Source organism: Sinocyclocheilus anshuiensis, unplaced genomic scaffold, assembly GCF_001515605.1.
Source record: "Sinocyclocheilus anshuiensis isolate Anshui unplaced genomic scaffold, SAMN03320099.WGS_v1.1 scaffold1389, whole genome shotgun sequence".
NCBI classification, from domain to species: Eukaryota; Metazoa; Chordata; class Actinopteri; order Cypriniformes; family Cyprinidae; genus Sinocyclocheilus; species Sinocyclocheilus anshuiensis.
The window spans coordinates 603,732-622,798 of NW_015552672.1; the positions used below are offsets into that span (position 1 = coordinate 603,732).

Here is a 19,067-nt window from a genome sequence, read left to right on the forward strand (position 1 = left end):
CTGATTCAGAAGCGCCAGATTGTCATAGCAATTACCTCCTCTCCTAGGTTCATGAAACGGTCGTCCATAAAATGCATTGCTGTTCTGTTGTAAGTGATCTTAAAGATTCCTAAATGCATCTACTTTCGGAAGGCCAAATAAAGTGCTTTTGCTTTCGCCTAGAAACACACAGCGTCTCCCTGACATGGCTGCTTCAACACTAACTGCGGTTACTGAAACCACGCCTTCTTTCTTTGCGTGCACATTTGGGCGCATTATGCAAATATTCCCACATAGTGACCTAGATATGTGGGGGCGTGTTAGAACGAGCCGTTTTAGGGGGGTGTGGCAGAGTCTTAACTTTGATAAAGAATATCTCTTTGGTTTTGAGACTTTAGTCTTTGCAACTTCAGGGATCTTATCTATTCACGAACAGCTTGTAACACTCCAAAGAGAAAGGAAAACTTGAAATCGCATCATATGACCCCTTTAAACAGCTAGAAATACTGTAATCTTCTGACTTGTGTTAACCTCCTATAAACTCGATAAAATGAAGAACACCAAGAAAAATGATGTACGTACTGTACAAGTGAAATGATTACATGACTGTTGCAGAAACTATGAGCAACAAACATTTCCACTAACTGTACTAGCTGTGTTTGGTGTAAATCCATTGACCTCACTGTTACAAATGAGGATGTTTATGAGGAAGTTAAGAGTGAAACTAACCCGATTAATGTGTAAATGAAAATGTGTTCAATGTTACAGGAAATCAAGGATCTTACCAGTGTTTTTAGGAGGTTCCCCATACACTGGCCCTCCATACTGTGGTTGTGGGTACCCCTGGTATCCTGGCTGGACCGGGTATGACCCAGGGGGTCCAGGAGGGTAGTTTGGGTAACCAGGGTTGGGCTGGTCAGTATTGACTGGATATCCTTGGTACGGCTGTGCAGGGTATCCCTGAGGAGGGTATCCGGGAGCGGAGGGAGGGGGGTATCCTGGAGCGGTGGGGCCAGGCCCTGTGTAGGGGGGAGGCTGCTCGTAATTCATCTGCACACTGCAGATGAGGGGGCTACCTGGGACAGAGCAATGCAAAAATAAGTTATACAACACGTTTAAGACATATGACATCAAGTGCACCTTTGGTTATCTCATCTTCTTAAACTTACAAAATGTATTACTCAGGAGTTGAGTTATTACAAAATCTTTACAAATGATTAAGAAAAAGGTTTAAAAGTGCATTCATCCTTTTTTGTCTGTTCGTTTTTAACAGTCTATGCATGTATCTAGCAGGCTTATTGCAGTTCACTAAAACTAAGCTAAACAAGCATTTATAAATACAGTAAAAATAGTAATATTGTATAGTATTACAATTTAAAGTAACTGCTTTCTATTTTTAAATTCCTGTGATGGCAAAGTTGAATTTTCAGCATTATTACTCGAGTCACATGACCCTTCAGAAACCATTCTAATATGCTGATTTGGTGCTCAAGAAACATGTCTTATTATTATCAATGTGGAAAACAGTTATGCTGCTTAATATCTTTGTGGAAACTATTAAATATTTCTCAGGATGATGAACAGAAAGTAAATATATATACATATATATATATATTTGAATTAGAAATTGTTTGTAACATTATAAGATTTACAGTGGGTATAGAAAAGAATCACCCCCCTTTAAAATAATCACATTTTGTTGCTTTGCAGCCTGAAATGAAGACGGACACATATTTTGTTTTTATTCAGCTGTATTTACTTATAACATCAAAGTGAACGATATAACACCAACATGTCAGAAAAAAATTAAACAATAAGAAGGAAGAGTTGGAAAAAGGATCACCCCCTTGCATCAGTATTTTGTTGAACCACCTTCTGCTTTAATTACAGCCTTTAGTCTGTTGGGATATGTCTCTGTCTCTACTAACTTTACACATCTAGACTTTGTTATATTTGTCCACTCTTCTTTGCTGGACTGCCCGAGTTCAGTTAAATTTGATGGTGAGCGTTTGTGGACTGCAGTCTTCAAGTCATTCCACAGATTTTCAAATGGGGTTTAAGTCTGGGCTCTGACTAGGCCATGCAAGGAAATTCACCTTTTTCACCTTCAACCATTGTGTGCAAGTCTGGGCTCTGACTAGGTCATGCAAGGAAATTCACCTTTTTCACCTTCAACCATTGTGTGCACAGTTTTGCTGTGTGCTTTGGGTCATTGTCATGTTGGAAGGTAAATCTTCTTCCCATTGACAACTTTCTGGCAGAGGGCAGCATATTTTCCTCAAGAATTTGATGGTATTTTGCCCGTCTATTTTTCCTTCTATCCTGACAAGTGCTCCAGTCCCTGCTGCAGAGAAACACACCCATAACAGGACATTACCACCTCCATGCTTTACTGTAGGAATGCTGTTATTTGGAGCGTGAGCTGTATTGGATTTCCGCCAGACATTTCGTTTGGTGCTGTCTGAGGACAAATAATTCAATTTTAGTCTCATCTGCCTCAGAATCTTCAAGGTGTGTTTTTTGGCAGAGCTCAGTCGTGACTGCATGTGGCCTTTCTTGAGGAGTGGCTTTTTTCTTGCAACCCTCCCATGCAAGCCACATTTGTGGAGAATTTGTGATATTGTTGTCACATGCACACAATGACCACTCTTTGTCATAAATTCTTGCAACTGCTTCAGAGTTGGTAGCCTCTCTGACCAGGTTCCTCCTGGCTCTTTCTTTCAGTTTGGAGTGATGTCCTGATCCAAGGAGGGTCTGTGTTGTACCAAATACCTTCCACTTCTTAATAAAAGACTTATTCTTCTCTTCCTTGTCAGCATTTGCTGCCATTCATGAGTGCCACGATGTATGCGTGTGGTGCTGCTGACATAGAACATGCACAGGAATGCACACATGCGTCATGGTACTCTCGTGAATGGCAGCGGACGCTGACAAGGAAGAGAAGAATTGTTGAATAAAGTTGTTATTTTTGTTTTCTTTGCACACAAAAAGTATTCTCGTAGCTTCATAAAATTACGGTTGAACCACTGGACTAGTCACATGGTCACATGGACTATTTTAACAATGTCCTTACTACCTTTCTGGGCCTGAGAACATTTCAGATGCATTGCTGTCAATGCAGGGTCAGAAAGCTCTCGGGTTTTATCAAAAATATCTTAATTTGTGTTCCAAAGATGAACAAAGGTCATACGGGTTTGGAACGACATGAGGGTGAGTAATTAATGACAGAATTTTCATTTTTGGGTGAACTATCCCTTTAACATAAAATACAATGAGGCTACAGGAACCATTCATTTCAATACAGCAATAGAATAGAATTTCAGTAAAATAGGAACAAAAGTACAGTCATATAGATATTTCATTCACATCAATTTAAGTATGGCATTTAGAGAAAAAATGTTGGAAAAAAGATGCAGTTTCCTTACTCCATTAAATATGATACATTGAACTTAATCAGTGGATGCATCATATTATGTTGTCATAATTTCTAAATATCACCGAGTACATGGGCCAAAAACACCTCTTTATATGATCAATGAATATCAAGCCTCATGAACAGGAATATTCTGTCACTGGAAATGGCATCAGCACTGACAAATACACAACGGTGGTGAGTGAATTGAGAGTATTTGATCTAGCTGAAGTCAAACAGTGCTGTCTTGACTCAGTGATGGTAAATTATTAACTTAATGGAACCAGTTGGCAATGCATTGCTCAAACAACACAGAGACAATGATGATTGAAATTACTGATACACACCGAGCAAATCCACTTTAAACAAGGCATGTTTCCCTAAAAAATGATTGCTGTGAACCTGGACAATATTGTCAGATAATCATAATTCATTACCGTATGCTTAACTTCTGCTTTGAAATACCATGTATAATTGAACAGGGACATATCCACTTACTTGTATTACACATGTATAAATAGTATTAAAGTGTGTTTTAGGAGCCTCCAGTAAGGAGGCCTGTGCCCAATAAAAACAGACTGATGTTTTTATGAATGAAATCTAATCGTTTGATTTATACTTCAATCTTAATTATTCACACAATTTCATGTGCACAAAGTTGTTGAAAACATTTCACTATCTCACTCTGATAATTAAAGGGCAAATGACTAATCAACATATCAGAAGGAGCACAGTACACTCTGATAACTAGCTAAACTAAAAGACACACCAACTGAAATGAGCTGACTCTGACAGAAGAACTGAACTAATGATGGAAAGTCTCAAGTACATCTATTGTTTTTGACCTATACATTAACGAGCCTCACTCTCTATGACAGTGACTGCAGTATAGTGTTAGGCCTACAGAAACTGCAGTAATAATGAGAATCAGGGGACTGCTCTGAATCTGATTCAGTCACAAGAAGACGATTGTTCACCTGCTGTCAAAGATCAGGATCTCATTCGCCCACGCGAATAAATGTGCGACACATTACTAAAACACAGTAGTTTACACTACAAACACAAAAACTTGAATAATCATGAAATACGTTATATCTTCCATGACTTACAATAATAGTACAGCATCATATCATCATGGAGAAAGACAAAAATATATATATGTTTTTTTGTGCGCCATACTATGTTTAGGGGTTAACGGAGGGCGGTAAGACCCTGAAGACCAACCCTACCATTCAGTAGTCAATGTTTGACAGGACCAACAAACAGATCTATTCGCTAGCAAAATAGACTAAATAATAAAGAGAAAGAAAGGATTAATTAATTAGTTAACGTATATTTTCATAGAAAAGGCAGAGAAAGTGTTCTTTTTTTACCTTTGAAAGAAAAATGGGTTTCTTTTCAGCGAATTGCTCCGATACTTCCTTTGTTGTATTTCAGTGTCAGTGTTGTTTTATTATTTCGTCGCTGAAGTCGGCCGTAAACCGCTGAAGCTGCAACAACGAACAAAATGACGCTTCTCGATTCGGTCAGAACGGACGCGGTGATGTCACGTAGACAGCGGTGCGCGGACTCCCATTGGAAAGTTATACCCGGTAATATCAGCTGACTGCTTATACAGCAACGCGTGGAGCGCAACCCAGCGACCCCGCCTCTTTGAGATTACGTCACCATCACACAAGAAATAACTTGTGTCACGAGGTTTGATAACACAAGATTTTTTTTTTTTAAATAATGTTTCATCTTTAATATATTACTAATTATAATATAAGATATTGTAAGATACCATATCCGACTATCAGAAATGCTCTGATTAAGCCCAGGCATTTAAACATTATTAATTATACCTTGATTACACAATGGCAAGGTAATAAACATGTTTTTAAACATCTTTTGACATTTTAAATACATATTACTGTCATTTTATGTAACAGGATTGACTATTTTTTAAAGTTATAGCAAAGCAAATAATAAAACAAAATCTTACAGAACTTGTCAAATGTATTATCTAGTAATACCAAATATGTCATTTTTAGAGGATTATGCAATTAAGGATCTGGCTTTTGTTAGGTAAAGGGATCTTACAAAAACCAGCAGGACGAAGGGAACTTTAATCGTTTCATCAATTGTGATGGTTAAATTTGAGAAGAACAAAAAAATGGTCATCATTTACATTTACAGAATTTATGTTTATACAGTAATAATGAGGCAGGGTTACTGGCATACCTTTTAAGCCACAATGTCTTGACCCTGTGCTTGTGGAACAAAGTAATATGATGTTATAATTGCTGCGGTTATCTCAAAGTGTTTGTAGCATTATCTATCTTTAAATGACAATCCTGTTACATAAAGTATCCAGTTTATGACATTATAAAAAAAAGAGTAATAAAAAAGTAAATAAAAAAAAAGAAAATCAACTTTAATGATCAAGAGAGAAAGGCTTGATTTTCTCAAGCTTCCTGGTACTTCATTCATATTGCATTCTTTTGTCCTCAAGTAAATGTCTGATTTTTATTTTTTATTTTTTAAAGGCAAAAAAGAGGGAACGGCAGAAACTGAGGATCTCATCTGTTCCTTTATCAAACATTCATGTCTTCAACTTGTCATTTACATAAAGTAATACATTTTAGGAAAGAAACATCAAGTAGAGTCAAGGCCAGACTTATTAACCCGCAGTGCAAATCGCACAGAAACACATAAAGGTGAAATACCTGTTGGCTAAAGTAAATGTATACTTGAACATCAAACAAAGCTGCTGGACTTGTAAAAAGCGTGGACCTGTTTTAATTCAGGACTGTGAAATAGGATTGGTGCTTCAGTGAAATAGTGAAATGCTAAACATTTAAAGAGTGTGGCCCTGTTTTCTTCTGGAGCTTGGGATATAGTTGTTGCCTTAGTGAAAGACAGTCTGCCTCCATCATAAATGTATACTTGAACATCAAACAAAGCTGCTGGACTTGTAAAAAGTGTGGACCTGTTTTAATTCAGGACTGTGAAATAGGATTGGTGCTTCAGTGAAATAGTGAAATGCTAAATATTTAAAGAGTGTGGCCCTGTTTTCTTCTGGAGCTTGGGATATAGTTGTTGCCTTAGTGAAAGACAGTCTGCCTCCATCGTTTGTCATGCTGGAAGGGCCAGAGGCTGTCCCTTATGGCAGTCTTGAAAGGGGTGGGCTCCACACTCATGCCGAGGAGCTCCAAACGTGAGCACTCTAACTGGGCGTTTTGTGGCCTTTGGGCCCCTGCTCCAGCAGGCTGCTCTGTCATCTACACACACACATACATATACCAGGTTAATGAACAAAAGAGATCAAAATGGATCATACCGAAACCAAAGTTAAGAGAAAAGATGTGACATTAAGGATTTCTTCAACTAGAAGGCCGCAAGTTTACATGAACAGACTACATTCTACATATAGCTGTAACATGCACGTGCTTACAGGCAAGGGTAAGGAATGCACTGTATATACAGACTGTACTGACTGTAGGAAGGACAGAGGATATATTGAGGGGATCTTTTCAGCTTTTTGTTTACTCACTGGTATTAGATGACTGCTGGGCAGGTTGAAAGCGTCTGCTATTGCACAGGCCATCTCATATTTGGTCATCTGCTCTTTGGCAGAGTAATGGAAGATTCCACGCAGTGACGGGTCCTGAGGGCAACAGAAACATGCTGTATTGAAATGAGTGGTAAAGGTGATTCTGGACTTAACTAGCTCCAGTAGATTATATATTGTGCATGCATTTTCTACACAGGGACACCAATAGTTACTTTGGTGACTTTTAGTTTAATCCAGCTCTTGACCTAAACTTAGCTTGACACCCCTGCTATAAAGTCTACACCAAGCGGCTCACCTGAAGGGCTCTCTCAGCCATGTTCCGACAGACATGTGCCACATCATTAGTGTAAGTGGGGAAGCGTTGCTGACAGTGGTCTATGGTGCAGCTCTCAGCTCCCTCCTGAACACGGTCCCACAACACGGTCACTGCGCTCTCTTCAACCTTCTCCACCTCTCCAAACAGAATGGGCACTCGTAGTACAGCTGCCCCTGCACAGAGCAACAGACAGAGAACAGAGATTGTTTTTAAAGGGAATATACATATTATGCACTCCTAATAATATAGTAGCAGGCTTACCTCTATAAAATGGCGGACAGTACTGTATCTTATTTGATTTGCAAATTTCTAAGGCCTCTAAATTATCAACATGATCAAAACTTTGCTGAAAAACACTGTTACACACAATCTTCTACATGCCTTCTGTCATCTGACTGACAGTTTTATACTTTTTTGGAAGTAAAGGAGGCCCTTTACTTTATAGTATAATTCTAATAAATGTCCCCCTTCAGGTTGTGGTACACATGTCTTTTTGCTGTGAAATCTTTACAGATTTTTATAAAGTACATATAAGAATAACTTCTATATCGTTAGTAATAGTTCAAGACACTTACTGGACAGAAGCAACTTAAAGGGATAGTTCACCTTCAGGTGCTGGTCCCCCTTTTTTTGTTTGTTTTTTTTTCATACTATGGATGTCAATGGGGACCAGCAACTGAAGGTGAACTATCCCTTTAAGTTTGGTTGATTAGCCATACATCATTTTTGATGTAATATATAAAATATGATACATCAGGCTATTGAGAAATGTTTATTTGTACATCTCTCAATCAACTTTGTATTGCATTGCACTATGTTTTGCCCCCACAATAAAACCTAGAGATTTTATCTTAAAATTAAAAATTTAAATATAATCTTATTTTGGCATATTACTGGGAGACGTAAAGTGACAAATGATATGCAATTATATCCAGTGTTATAAAGATCTCTCTGATTTACATTACAAGCTATCAAAATTCCACCTTACTTTTGGCCATATAAATAAGATCTGCACCAAACAGCATATTTTTGATCAGTTTGGGCATCTGAATAAAATTGAGGCATTTTTCCTTAAGTATGGGATCCATATTGCCCTATAACATACTATATGAGCTGTCAAATCCTGATCAAAAAACATATGCAAACTTTTTTTTATGATTTGTCCTGGTTTAGATCCTTTCAGATGTGGTTGAAAAACATCATACCTGGGCAGTGTCTGAGAATCTCCCTTTCACCCTCTAGCTTGGACTTCCCATATAAATTCAAAGGATTGGGAGCATCGTTTTCTCCATAGGGAGGATTACGTCCATCAAAAACGTAATCTGTGCTGATGTAGATTAGGAAGATGCCACCTGTGGGAAAGGATTATGAACTTTACTGAGCAAATGTGCATTTTTTAAAACTATATCTAACAGGATTTGTCACTCTGCTAACCTGCTTCTTTGGCCAGAGAAGCACATGCATGCACATTCAGGTTTATGGCTGCTTCAGTATGACGCTCCACCACATCTGGCCTCCTCTCAGCAGCACAGTGCACAATGACATGAGGCTGACATTCACAAAATAAAGAAAAATACTTTTGACACATCAAACATGGACTGTATGAACAAAAAATAAATAAATGTGTTGGTGGTAGAAGAATAGTAGTGGGTGATCTTACTGGTTAGGGTAATGAGTTACCTGAAACCCCTGAATGACCCCTCGCACTGCATCTTCATCCAGGAGATTACACTTCAGGAAACAAGGCCGGGCACGGTTGTAGCCAGACCCCAAAGCATCCCAGTCATTGTTCTTGAACTCTTTGTAAACAGCACGGCCCAGTAGCCCTGTGGCTCCAGTCACAAGCACACGCCGGTATGGAGTGTAGACTTCATTCTAAATGACAGAACCAAGTAAATTTACCCTAAAAGTATACATGTACAGCGTTTGCATTGTATGCATGCACTCTGCTATGTTTTGCACATTTTCATCTGCAAGATGTCAGATGTTAAATAAACATTCAGATAATGTCTTTAAGATATTTATGGTTTAGAATGTATGTGAAACTACTTTGTTTATTAGATGTTTGTAGTAGACAACAGATGCTTTCCAGATGAAGCAATCTGGGTGAGTGGCATGTTTCTTAATTTATAACTGTTGGACAGATAAATTAATGGAACACAGTACATAACACAAATGTTCCTTGTATCTGTTAGATGTTTGTAGTAGACAACAATCTGGGTGAGTAGCATGTTTTCTTAATAATTGATAATTGTTGGAAAAGTTAATCAATGGGTGCATTTTATAACGGACATGAGTGCTGTGTCTATGATATGTTTTGTTTTATTTATTTATTTAAAATACTGGATAGAACGATACCAAGTCCGAGATGTGATTGACAATCAAAAGAACCAATGAGAGTCGTTCCTCACAGAATCTAGACAAGCCCCTACAACATCATTGGCAGTTGATATCAGTTCGCGAGGTCTAATCAATGACAACTGATGGGGAAAGCCAGTGTCGTCGATGAGTATTTGGGTTTTTGCGACCACTCTGCAAACAGCAAAACAACTGAAGAAAGGTAAGATATATTACAAAGTTCTTGAGAAGTTGAGAAGTATCTAGCTATCGACGTGTTGATGAGCTGTACTAGTGAAGTTAAAGTTTAGGACTGTAAGTGGAGTACGACCGGTACTGGACGACATACAATTTACCTCAGATGTTGGATAGTCACTTGTTTCAATGTGTGAGGTAGGCTAACTTATAAACACGTCTTGGTAATTGAAATTAGCCGTGTTGGTACTTACTGTTTACTAATTCCACTTTTTAGACCAAGAACTGGACGTAAGTTACATTAGTGGATTTATATTTGTAACAGAAAGGACGATATTGTGTTTGTATTATACGATTGTTATAAGCTTAAGATGATATAGAAATTGCCCTGGAACATTACATCGGTGTTAAACTAGCTAACCCCAGTCTAAAACAAAAAGGAAATAACCTTTTTTTAATACAAATGTCGTGTTCGTTATTTATACGATTTGCAGACGCTTGAAACCTGCAGCCTCACAAGCTGACACTCGGAAGTTTCTCGATGCTGTTGTGCAGTCGATGCTGAAGCTGCTGCGCTCAGGTGTTTATTAGCCCCCGAAGCGCCACCCTCAGGACATTTAGTGGATTGTGGTTGTTTGGTAGTAGTAACATTTTTACCAATTTGTAAACAGAATTGACTGAAAATCACAAATATGTTTATGAATATCTCCAGTTATTCTGTAAAGCTTGTCTGGGGATGGAGCTTAGTGAAGGGTCATTACACCAGCCTCTCATTATAGATGTTCACATTCCATTTACACACGTTATTTGCATAGATTATATTTTTGCTTTAGACAGACATGCATTTTTAATTACAGTTTACTGATTTGAATTTGTACAGATGAAATTTGGTTTTCCATAGTTTTATATCTGCTCTCGAGCACTGCAACTCTATATCAACTGACTTGCATCTAGGCACTTAAACTTGGTTAATGGGATTAACCTACAGATGGCATGGCACTGTACACATCAGTACCTCACAGCAGTTTTAATATGCCAAAAATGAAAAATATCACAATAAGCACTAATGTCTAATTTGTCAGGTAGCACTCATGTTCCTTATAGTTTAAAGTGCTGGTATTAATCAATTCAAACATGATCAGTTGCATTCATCTGCTCGTCACATCTGAAACTAAACTATGCCTTAACAATAACACACAATTTGTATTTCATTTTGTGTTAAACAAAAAATTACACAGAACGGGTCACCTTGGATTATAAGGCATTCATTTGAATTAAACTTGCTTTGGCTTGTATACCATGGAGGGGCTTCCTTAGAAATGGACCAACAGTCTTACCTGAACAAGCTCAGCGTGCCCGGGTTTAAAATGTATCTTAAGCTCTTTATCTCTGATACTCATTTCAGTGTGGCTACAGTTATCATATCCTGGAGGAGAGACCTCTATTTTTAATGCGCCACTCAATCCTTAAACCCTCTTGGAACGGCTGGCTCGTGCTGTCAAATTAGGCCCGCGTCCGGTATGATCTATATAACATACGCACGCAAGGCTGACGTCTGTTTTATGTTCTGCAGATTAGTGAATCTCTATGTCATCCTTGCAGCGTAAACAGCAGCTTTTGACCAAAACAAAAACAAGTGTTCTAGCGCATCATAGCTGCGAACTTTTGCGCAGTTCCTATGCGGCTGAGTTTCGCGTTAGTTCGCGTAAGCCGTTTTATCTACCAAAGTCTTGCAGTATCTAAGACTATAGTCAATATAACATGTCGCCATATTCGCAAGTGAATTTGTCATAGGAATGACAAAATACTGAAACACTCTATAGGAGTAAAACTTTAAAACAGATTAAAGGCAGAATAAGAACGAGTTCCTCGAAATAGGCAGAAATCCGCCGATACAAAGCTAATGGCCATGAAACGTTTCCAAACAGCTTGAAATCGTACATATTTCGTTTTCACTTAGAAACGCAGATTTCTATATAATAAACGTCGTTTTAATAAACCATTTACCAAAGAATAGAATTAACTGCTTTATTAGCTTCTTACAGAGATGCAGCTTAAAATTTCTAAAGAACATATATACATTAAAGGCTAACAGTTACATTAAATCACACAAATGCAATTTAAATCCGTTTAAAATGTACCTGATCATCCCCGTAGTTCAAACCAGGCATATTTGGAATATATGCAGGTGTAGTGTGAAGCCTTTAGCATGAAAATGTTATTTCATGTCCTCGTTCTGCAGCTACAGTGGGGATTTCAGGATAAAAGTCCTGGTCCGTGTTCGGATAGAAGTCCCAAATTTTTATTTTCTATTTATGTTTATTATTCATTTATTTCATTATTTATTTTAAGAGAAGAGAAGATCTGATTTTATCCCAGTTAAATTAAGTCATTAACAAAATATTATAGTTACAACAATATTTAAAACACTTTTTTTTTCTTTTTAGGGATAGGGTGGGAAGAGGTAGCAAGTTTTTTTATTATTATTATTATTATTTTTTTTTTTGTTAGTGGTTGACGTTGTATTTGTTTTCTAGAATGTTTCTGGTCTGTCTATTTAACTGGACTTCCTTAGGAGGGAAAAATGTTGTTTCCGCCCGGTTTCGAACCGGGGACCTTTCGCGTGTTAGGCGAACGTGATAACCACTACACTACGGAAACCTTGTGAGAGGTGTTATGAGTAATATCTGTTTTCTCAACGGTTTTCCTGTCCAACAAACCAAAGGTAAATTTTTTTTTTTTTTTTGAATGATGTTTTACTGCTTGGAAAGTAGAGATCTGCACATTTTCTTTGTCATTATTCCTTCTTTTATTGTTTATAATATGTGTGTTTCTGATTTTTAAATGTTTTTAATGAAGTCTCTTATTCTCACCAAGGCTGCATTTATTTGATCAAAAATTAAATATAATAAAAACAGTAATATTTTGTGATATATTATTACAATTAAAAAAAAATAAAAAAAAACTATTTTCTATTTGAATATATTTTAAAATGTAATTTATTCCTGTGATTCAAAGCTGAATATTCAGCAACTAGTACTCCAGTCGTTGGTGTCAAATGATCCTTCAGAAATAATTCTAATGAATTCTAATAAATCATTCTAATGCTCAATTATTGTTGGTGCATTATGAATAATGGTTTGTAGTAGAGCCCGACCGATATATCGTTTTGCCAATATTATCGGCCGATATGAGCCTGTCGCCAATATATCGGTATCGGCGAATATGCCGCCGATATGAACATTTTTTTTTACAGAACATATAATGCAGATAAAACGCTTGAAATGGTGTAATTACTTAGTTTGTCCAGCAGAGCGCGCTCCATTGTTTGCTACTGGCGACCTTGATGAAACGCTTTAAAGCTTAAGTCTATGGAAAACCATTGAAACGGGGGCGTCATGGCGAAGGAAAGACGCCGTGGCGGGTTTGGCGATGACTGTGGTGTGAATGAAGAGAATGACGGAAGTAGCATAGAAGAAGAAGATGATTTTGCAGATTTGAATTGTGGAGAGTGGAATCAGGTAGAGCTGACATCTCAGAAACGGAAAGACAGAGGCTCTTCGAAGAAATCGGGGGAGAAGGAGGAAGGAGTAAAACAATGCGGACGGAGGATGAGTACAAGGTTATGTTTACATTCGCAACAATGGGAGAAATGAGTAATCCCATGCGATTAACCAAGGTTCTCAAAAAAGCATTGGGAAACATTAAATCTGCAAAATACCTATCAAACAATCGAGTGCTTGTGTTCTGTTTGAACAAAAAGCAACAAGAGATGGCTATTAAGATAAAAGAATTGGGAGGAATAGGAGTGAAATGCAATGTGCCAGGTGAAGAGAACGGAATTAAAGGGGTGATATATGGGGTTCCATTGTCACTAACTGATGAGGTACTAAGAAATCAGATTACAGGCATAAAGGTAACAGAGGTTAAACGGTTGACATCAAATAGGAATGTGAATTCTAATAAATCATTCTAATGCTCAATTATTGTTGGTGCTCAGTTATGAATAATGGTTTGTAGTATTGTCAATGTTAAAAACAATTTTTGCTGCTTAATATTTTGTGGAATGAATTCTAATAAATCATTCTAATGCTCAATTATTGTTGGTGCTCAGTTATGAATAATGGTTTGTAGTATTGTCAATGTTAAAAACAATTTTTGCTGCTTAATATTTTGTGGAAACGGTCTTTTCAGGATTCTAAAATAACTTAAAAGTTCAACAGCATTCATTTGAAATAGAATCTTTTGTAACATTATAAATGTTTTTACTGTGACTTTTGATCATTTTAATGCATATATCTGCTGAATAAAAGCATTCATTTGTATTAAAACCACACATAGACACATAACCCAAACATTTGAATGATAGTAAATCATGGTTTCTGTATAACTATTAAGTAGCACAACTGTTTTCAACATTAATAATAATAAGAAATGTTTCTTAGAAATTCAGCTTCTTAAAAATATTAAGAAATGCAGCAAATCAGTGTATTAGAATGATTTCGGAATCATGTGACACTGAAGACTGGAGTAATGGCTGCTGAAAATTCAACTTTGCATCACAGGAATAAATTATATTTTAAAATATATTACAATAGAAAACAGTTATTTTTAATTGTAATGCAATTTTACAATATTAAGTGTTTTACTGTATTTTGATCACATAAATGCAGCCTTGGGGCACTTAAGAGACTTAATTACAAACATATAAAAATTGTAATGTTTTAAAACTTTTGACAGGTACTGTGCTGTTAAATATATCAGTAAAGGTAGGCAGTAAAACAAAAAGATAGGTAAAACAATTATGGATGTTTTATTCCAAGAAAAAGTGGTTGTTTCCGCCCGGTTTCGAACCGGGGACCTTTCGCGTGTGAGGCGAACGTGATAACCACTACACTACGGAAACCACATGTTTAGTTAGCCTTGCATATGGTCTGATGTTCATAAGTGAGAATTAGCTAGAGCATATTATTTGAATAATTTGAAGCAGGTAGTAAATAATTGACTTGGATTTGGATTTTAGCTACACATAATGGAGTATTAGTAGTAAACCACTGATTTAATTAGATTTAAAAGTATTTTCTGCATTAATAAAACATCCATTCTACTGGGAATTTAACACACTAAAGCCATAAAGATACTTTACACATGAATGCAAATGGGAATATTTGGCTATAAATCTATCAGTAGTGTTTGATCTCTTAACATACTTATTGTGCGTTATTGTGGCAGTAACACACCTCAGTACTCAAGGGGGCGGTAGAGTTCAAAGAGTTGTTCTTGATATGGTTTTATTCCAGATGTGGTGTTAATAAGGTAGTATAAACATTTCAAATTTAACTAACTTGCTCATCAAAGTCTGACACATTTGGCAGCACATGAAACTGATTTGTGTAGCTAGAAACATTTGCGTTGTTGTACTTGTGTAAAGTACATTTAGAGCACAAGAATGTTAAATCTTTCTCTTAAACAAACTGCTGTAATTAAACATTTCCATCTTTTACAACATTTGAACAAAACAGAGTGAGGGGAAAACAACTGAACGTAAAACACGGTGCACGGTATTCAGACAATAAATCATGCAAGCCTTTAAATGTAAAAATTATACATTTTATTTACACAAACTTTGCATTTATGCTCATTGAGGATGCAGACAACCTCATGAATAAAAGACCAAAAAATGAACAAAACAAAACATGAATAAAAGACCAAAGTTGTTTTAGTTTATGAGGGATCTTATAAACAGACAAGACTTACAACTACAACTTAACATGATATCAGTTATTATACTTTTTTCCACCTCTCCACTGGTGTATTTTACTGAGAAATGAAACAAAAGACAGTAAGCTGTTTCCTGTTGACCAAGTGAAAAGAGTTTCCTGAGTACAGATTTGTCCATATGTACACCAGTACAAATCCAGTGCAATGTCCACATTGCGTTTCTCCCCGTAGTACAGGTGAGCCCTTTCATTGGAAACATCCAGCTGAACTGGCAAAGCATACTCCCTCCATATATCCCATTCAGTGTCCTTTAGGGCTGAGATGGGTGCTTGGCTTTGCCACCCTGCCCTGAAGCCTCTTCCTTTCAAAGCAAACATTTAGCAAAGAATGGGTGGGGTTGGTTGTTTCAAATGACGCCCAGGAAAGTAAGACAGCCACTGAAGAAGTGATCATTTGCAGACACATTGGTCAGTCTGTTAGAAAGTTCAGGGTTATGTTCTCACCTTAAAGACTGCAGCAGCATTCTCTGTGCATCCACAAGCATTGAGTTCATGTCTCATCTTAATATCAGTACAGTCTCAGCCCCTATGATGCTCGCTTCATTGCTTTTCTACACTTGATATTGTGGCAGTGGAGAGCCTCTGTTTTGTTAATGCAGCGATACAGATATTTTTTGCAAGGGCTCCCATATGAAAACCCAATTTATTAAATAAGAGATGACTAAAAAATTGGGAGTAAAAGCTAATTTTACTTGCAAAATATATATCAATATGTACAAACTCCATGCTCCAGGTTAGTCATTACTGCAAGAAAGCAATAGGAGAAAACTGTTAGAAGACACAAAAAGGAAGCGGTCACTGCAGTCATAATGCAATATCATATCCTCACTATTATGGTGGGAAAACTAGTAGGACTCATAGTTTCTCCACATCACATATATAATTATACCTTATGCCAGCATCCTGGTATGGGCAGCCCATCGCGCCCCTGCAAATAAAGAGAAGGAAATCAATGATTTCCAACAGCTCTTACTGATGAAGTGGGGAGGAATGAGGGGATCACACATGAAACCTGCCACCAATGATTGTGTGAGACTAAAGGAAGCACTCTAAAGCCCAAAGTATACTTCAGGTTTTTTTTTTTACGCGTAGAAAGCTTCATGTTTGTCCAGTGTCTGCTCTATTTTTTCTCCAGAAGTTATTACCCATAAAAACATCTTTGTACTCTTTTAAACTAAAGTTGCAGCTATCTCATAACACTCTCACACAAGTGTTTGTCAATGCTGGTATCTGTTGCTGTTGCAGTCTCCAGTATTTTGTTATTGTTGTTCCGTCTCTTTAGTTTTGCTTTCTATGGTGAAACAACGGCCCAACTAATTAGTGCAAAACAAATCCAACCCTTGTGTATGTTTAAAAACCGAAGTATACACTGGGCTTAACCCACAGAGGAACACCTTTGGCAGTAAGTCTGAATGTGAACCGCAGCACATATTCACACGTCACTACAGCTCAGATGAAGAAGATCACAAAGCCAGGTGGGTATATTATTATTTCTTTCATGTGAACTATAATCTCATAGGGCAAGGCATAGATTCATTCCACTTACATTATAGTTAGTAGTTGTTTTCTGGATACACGAACCAACTAGTTAGTGATTAGTGAGACCGAAAAATACGGAAGTCTTAAGAGGCCATGGATTATTATTATTTTTCTTTGTTTTCTTGTGATCACAACTTAACTTTCTCATGATCTCAACATAATAAAGTTGTTTTCTCGTTATCATGACTATCACAACATTTATAATTTTTTTTTACATTGATTGTTGATTCTAAAACAATGCACCGGGAGTCTACTGTTATTGTAGTAACGAATGCAACTTTCACATGCATCTGATTGACAGATAAACCGTGCGTGCGCTTTAATATTTTGTGGATATTTCAGCAAAATAGATGAAAAATAAGAACAAAGATGCACATTACAAATACACAACATAAAATACGCTGTTGAAGCATGTTCTAGATTAACACCATAATCTTCGCTTATTACTGTAACTAAAAATCAGGTACTTCAAAGATGCACAAATAAAGACAGATGCAAACAGCATACTATACGGTGTCATCAACAATAGTTTTAACAAGCACTAAGTGTAATGTTACATTGAACGCTGCTGCGGTAGTGAAACTGTGATGAGTCATGCATCTATCAGTAAGAACATAACGACAACAGATACACTTCAAAATAATCACACTGATTCAAGCATTTAACATTTATAAGTTAATTGTTAGTAACGAATAACACAATACTGCACAAATTATATAGCGATCACGAGGAATAAGGTCTTCACTCTGTCCCAAATGTGTACAATCTGGGCCAACACCGTTCTATACTGCCACCTGTTGGAGCAGTTGTGTAACTTAGAGAACAAATTTGTCATGTCGAGATAACAAAAAAACAACTTTTGTTATGTCAAGAATAAGATCACAAGAAAATTAAGTTGTGATCACGAGAAAACAAGAAAGAAAGAAAAAATAATGATCCATGGATTCTGTAGAAAAATCTATTTAGATTTTATTCTTTGTTCTTCAGTGTTTAGGACAAAGGGGTGAGATTAAGGTAATTTGAATTATTGTTTAGGGCTGTCACGATTCCTTGATTAAATTTGAGTACTTGATTATAAAAAAATCCTTGCGTTTTGCCCTTGTCGTTTAACTAGCAAAATACCGTAAGTGGCGCATTCTATGGATGAGAATCTCAGATCTCAGAGCGGCTCCATTCACAGTAAATGCTGCTCCACACAAACAGTTATCATTTACATGCGCAGACCATTTCAAACTCCATCTTTGCATATGCTATGACAGTGGTTCTCAAACTGGGGTACTTCTAATGTAAAAACAGGAAAATGGGGGTGCCGTAAACGGTCAGATACATGATATCCAATCAGCTTACCTCATTTTTTGCGGTCAAAACTGACTGCATCCACACAAGCAGCCTGCATGTGACAGGATGCCCGCTGAATATGCTGCTTTAGCAAATCGCGCTGCTGTTTGGCCGTTTTATTTTTAAATCTACAAGTATCACTTCGATTTGCCATTTTTTGTTGCTTTATTTATTATATTAATAATACACTTAATGAAATGTTAAGAATATGACATAAAACATGACATACAATTAATAAGGATAGAAAATATTTGCCTCTATAAATGTAAAAAATGCACCTGTAAATCAATTTAAGGGTGCAAATATTGTCCTTTAATAGAAAAGGTGTAACTGCGGTCTAAGTGGAAGAGAGGGGGTACGCAGAAGAATGTTAAATGCCCCAGGGGGTACGCCACTGTAAAAAGTTTGAGAACCACTGTGCTATGAGATAGGGCTGTCACTAACGATTATTTCGGCAACCAAGTAATCGGTTGATTATAATGCCGAGTAATTGGATTTTTTTTTTTGTGGTAATAAATATAGACCTAAGCAAACAATAGCCTTTAAAATTACTTAAAGGATACATATTATGCCCCTTTTTACAATATGTAATATAAGTCTCTGGTGTCCCCAGAA

The 19,067-nt window shown here is 36.9% G+C and overlaps 3 protein-coding genes and 2 non-coding genes across 8 annotated transcripts in view; all 5 read right to left on the reverse strand.

Annotated features, from left to right (window-relative positions):
* Window positions 1-5,027, reverse strand: part of LOC107667432 (cysteine-rich and transmembrane domain-containing protein 1-like) — a 9,820-nt gene extending 4,793 nt beyond the window's left edge. The window contains exons 1-2 of the mRNA XM_016459103.1: window positions 4,765-5,027; window positions 765-1,055 (exon numbers count right to left, since the gene is read on the reverse strand). Coding sequence (XP_016314589.1) covers window positions 765-1,029 — 265 coding nt within the window. The 5' untranslated portion in view covers window positions 1,030-1,055; window positions 4,765-5,027. The remainder of the gene's footprint in view (window positions 1-764; window positions 1,056-4,764) is intronic.
* A 644-nt stretch (window positions 5,028-5,671) lies between these two features.
* LOC107667431 (methionine adenosyltransferase 2 subunit beta-like) lies at window positions 5,672-12,053 on the reverse strand. Of its 4 annotated transcripts, none has more exons than XM_016459101.1 (8): window positions 11,937-12,053; window positions 8,944-9,138; window positions 8,698-8,812; window positions 8,469-8,615; window positions 7,243-7,436; window positions 6,927-7,040; window positions 6,497-6,654; window positions 5,672-6,300 (listed from the first exon to the last, which is right to left on the reverse strand). In XM_016459101.1, exons 1-8 carry the CDS (start codon window positions 11,964-11,966, stop codon window positions 6,282-6,284), a joined length of 972 nt encoding a protein of 323 aa, XP_016314587.1. In that variant the 5' UTR covers window positions 11,967-12,053; the 3' UTR covers window positions 5,672-6,281. The 4 variants fall into 4 exon arrangements, with proteins under 4 accessions (XP_016314587.1, XP_016314585.1, XP_016314588.1 ...); XM_016459099.1 differs by lacking the exon at window positions 11,937-12,053 and adding an exon at window positions 11,133-11,375; XM_016459102.1 differs by lacking the exon at window positions 5,672-6,300 and having other exon boundaries at window positions 6,314-6,654.
* Window positions 12,054-12,383: 330 nt separating this feature from the next.
* On the reverse strand, window positions 12,384-12,456 carry trnav-aac (transfer RNA valine (anticodon AAC)). The gene has a single exon. It is a non-coding gene; the product is annotated as a tRNA-Val (tRNA).
* A 2,172-nt stretch (window positions 12,457-14,628) lies between these two features.
* On the reverse strand, window positions 14,629-14,701 carry trnav-cac (transfer RNA valine (anticodon CAC)). Its single transcript has one exon. It is a non-coding gene; the product is annotated as a tRNA-Val (tRNA).
* A 368-nt stretch (window positions 14,702-15,069) lies between these two features.
* LOC107667430 (collagen alpha-1(XXIII) chain-like) overlaps window positions 15,070-19,067 on the reverse strand; it is a 50,830-nt gene continuing 46,832 nt past the window's right edge. The window contains exons 27-28 of the mRNA XM_016459098.1: window positions 16,465-16,503; window positions 15,070-16,319 (exon numbers count right to left, since the gene is read on the reverse strand). Of these exons, the coding sequence (XP_016314584.1) occupies window positions 16,317-16,319; window positions 16,465-16,503 (42 nt within the window). The 3' untranslated portion in view covers window positions 15,070-16,316. The remainder of the gene's footprint in view (window positions 16,320-16,464; window positions 16,504-19,067) is intronic.

What these genes read in the sequence shown, in the direction of transcription:
- LOC107667431 (XM_016459099.1), bottom strand. Translation starts at nt 11,195, where the DNA reads ATGAGTATCAGAGATAAAGAGCTTAAGATACATTTTAAACCCGGGCAC. An exon ending in GGGTCATTCAGGGGTTTCAG is followed by an intron (nt 8,813 to 8,943) that starts GTAACTCATTAC and finishes TGTGAATGTCAG; the next exon opens with CCTCATGTCATTGTGCACTG. An exon ending in GATTCTCAGACACTGCCCAG is followed by an intron (nt 7,437 to 8,468) that starts GTATGATGTTTT and finishes TGCTCTGTGCAG; the next exon opens with GGGCAGCTGTACTACGAGTG.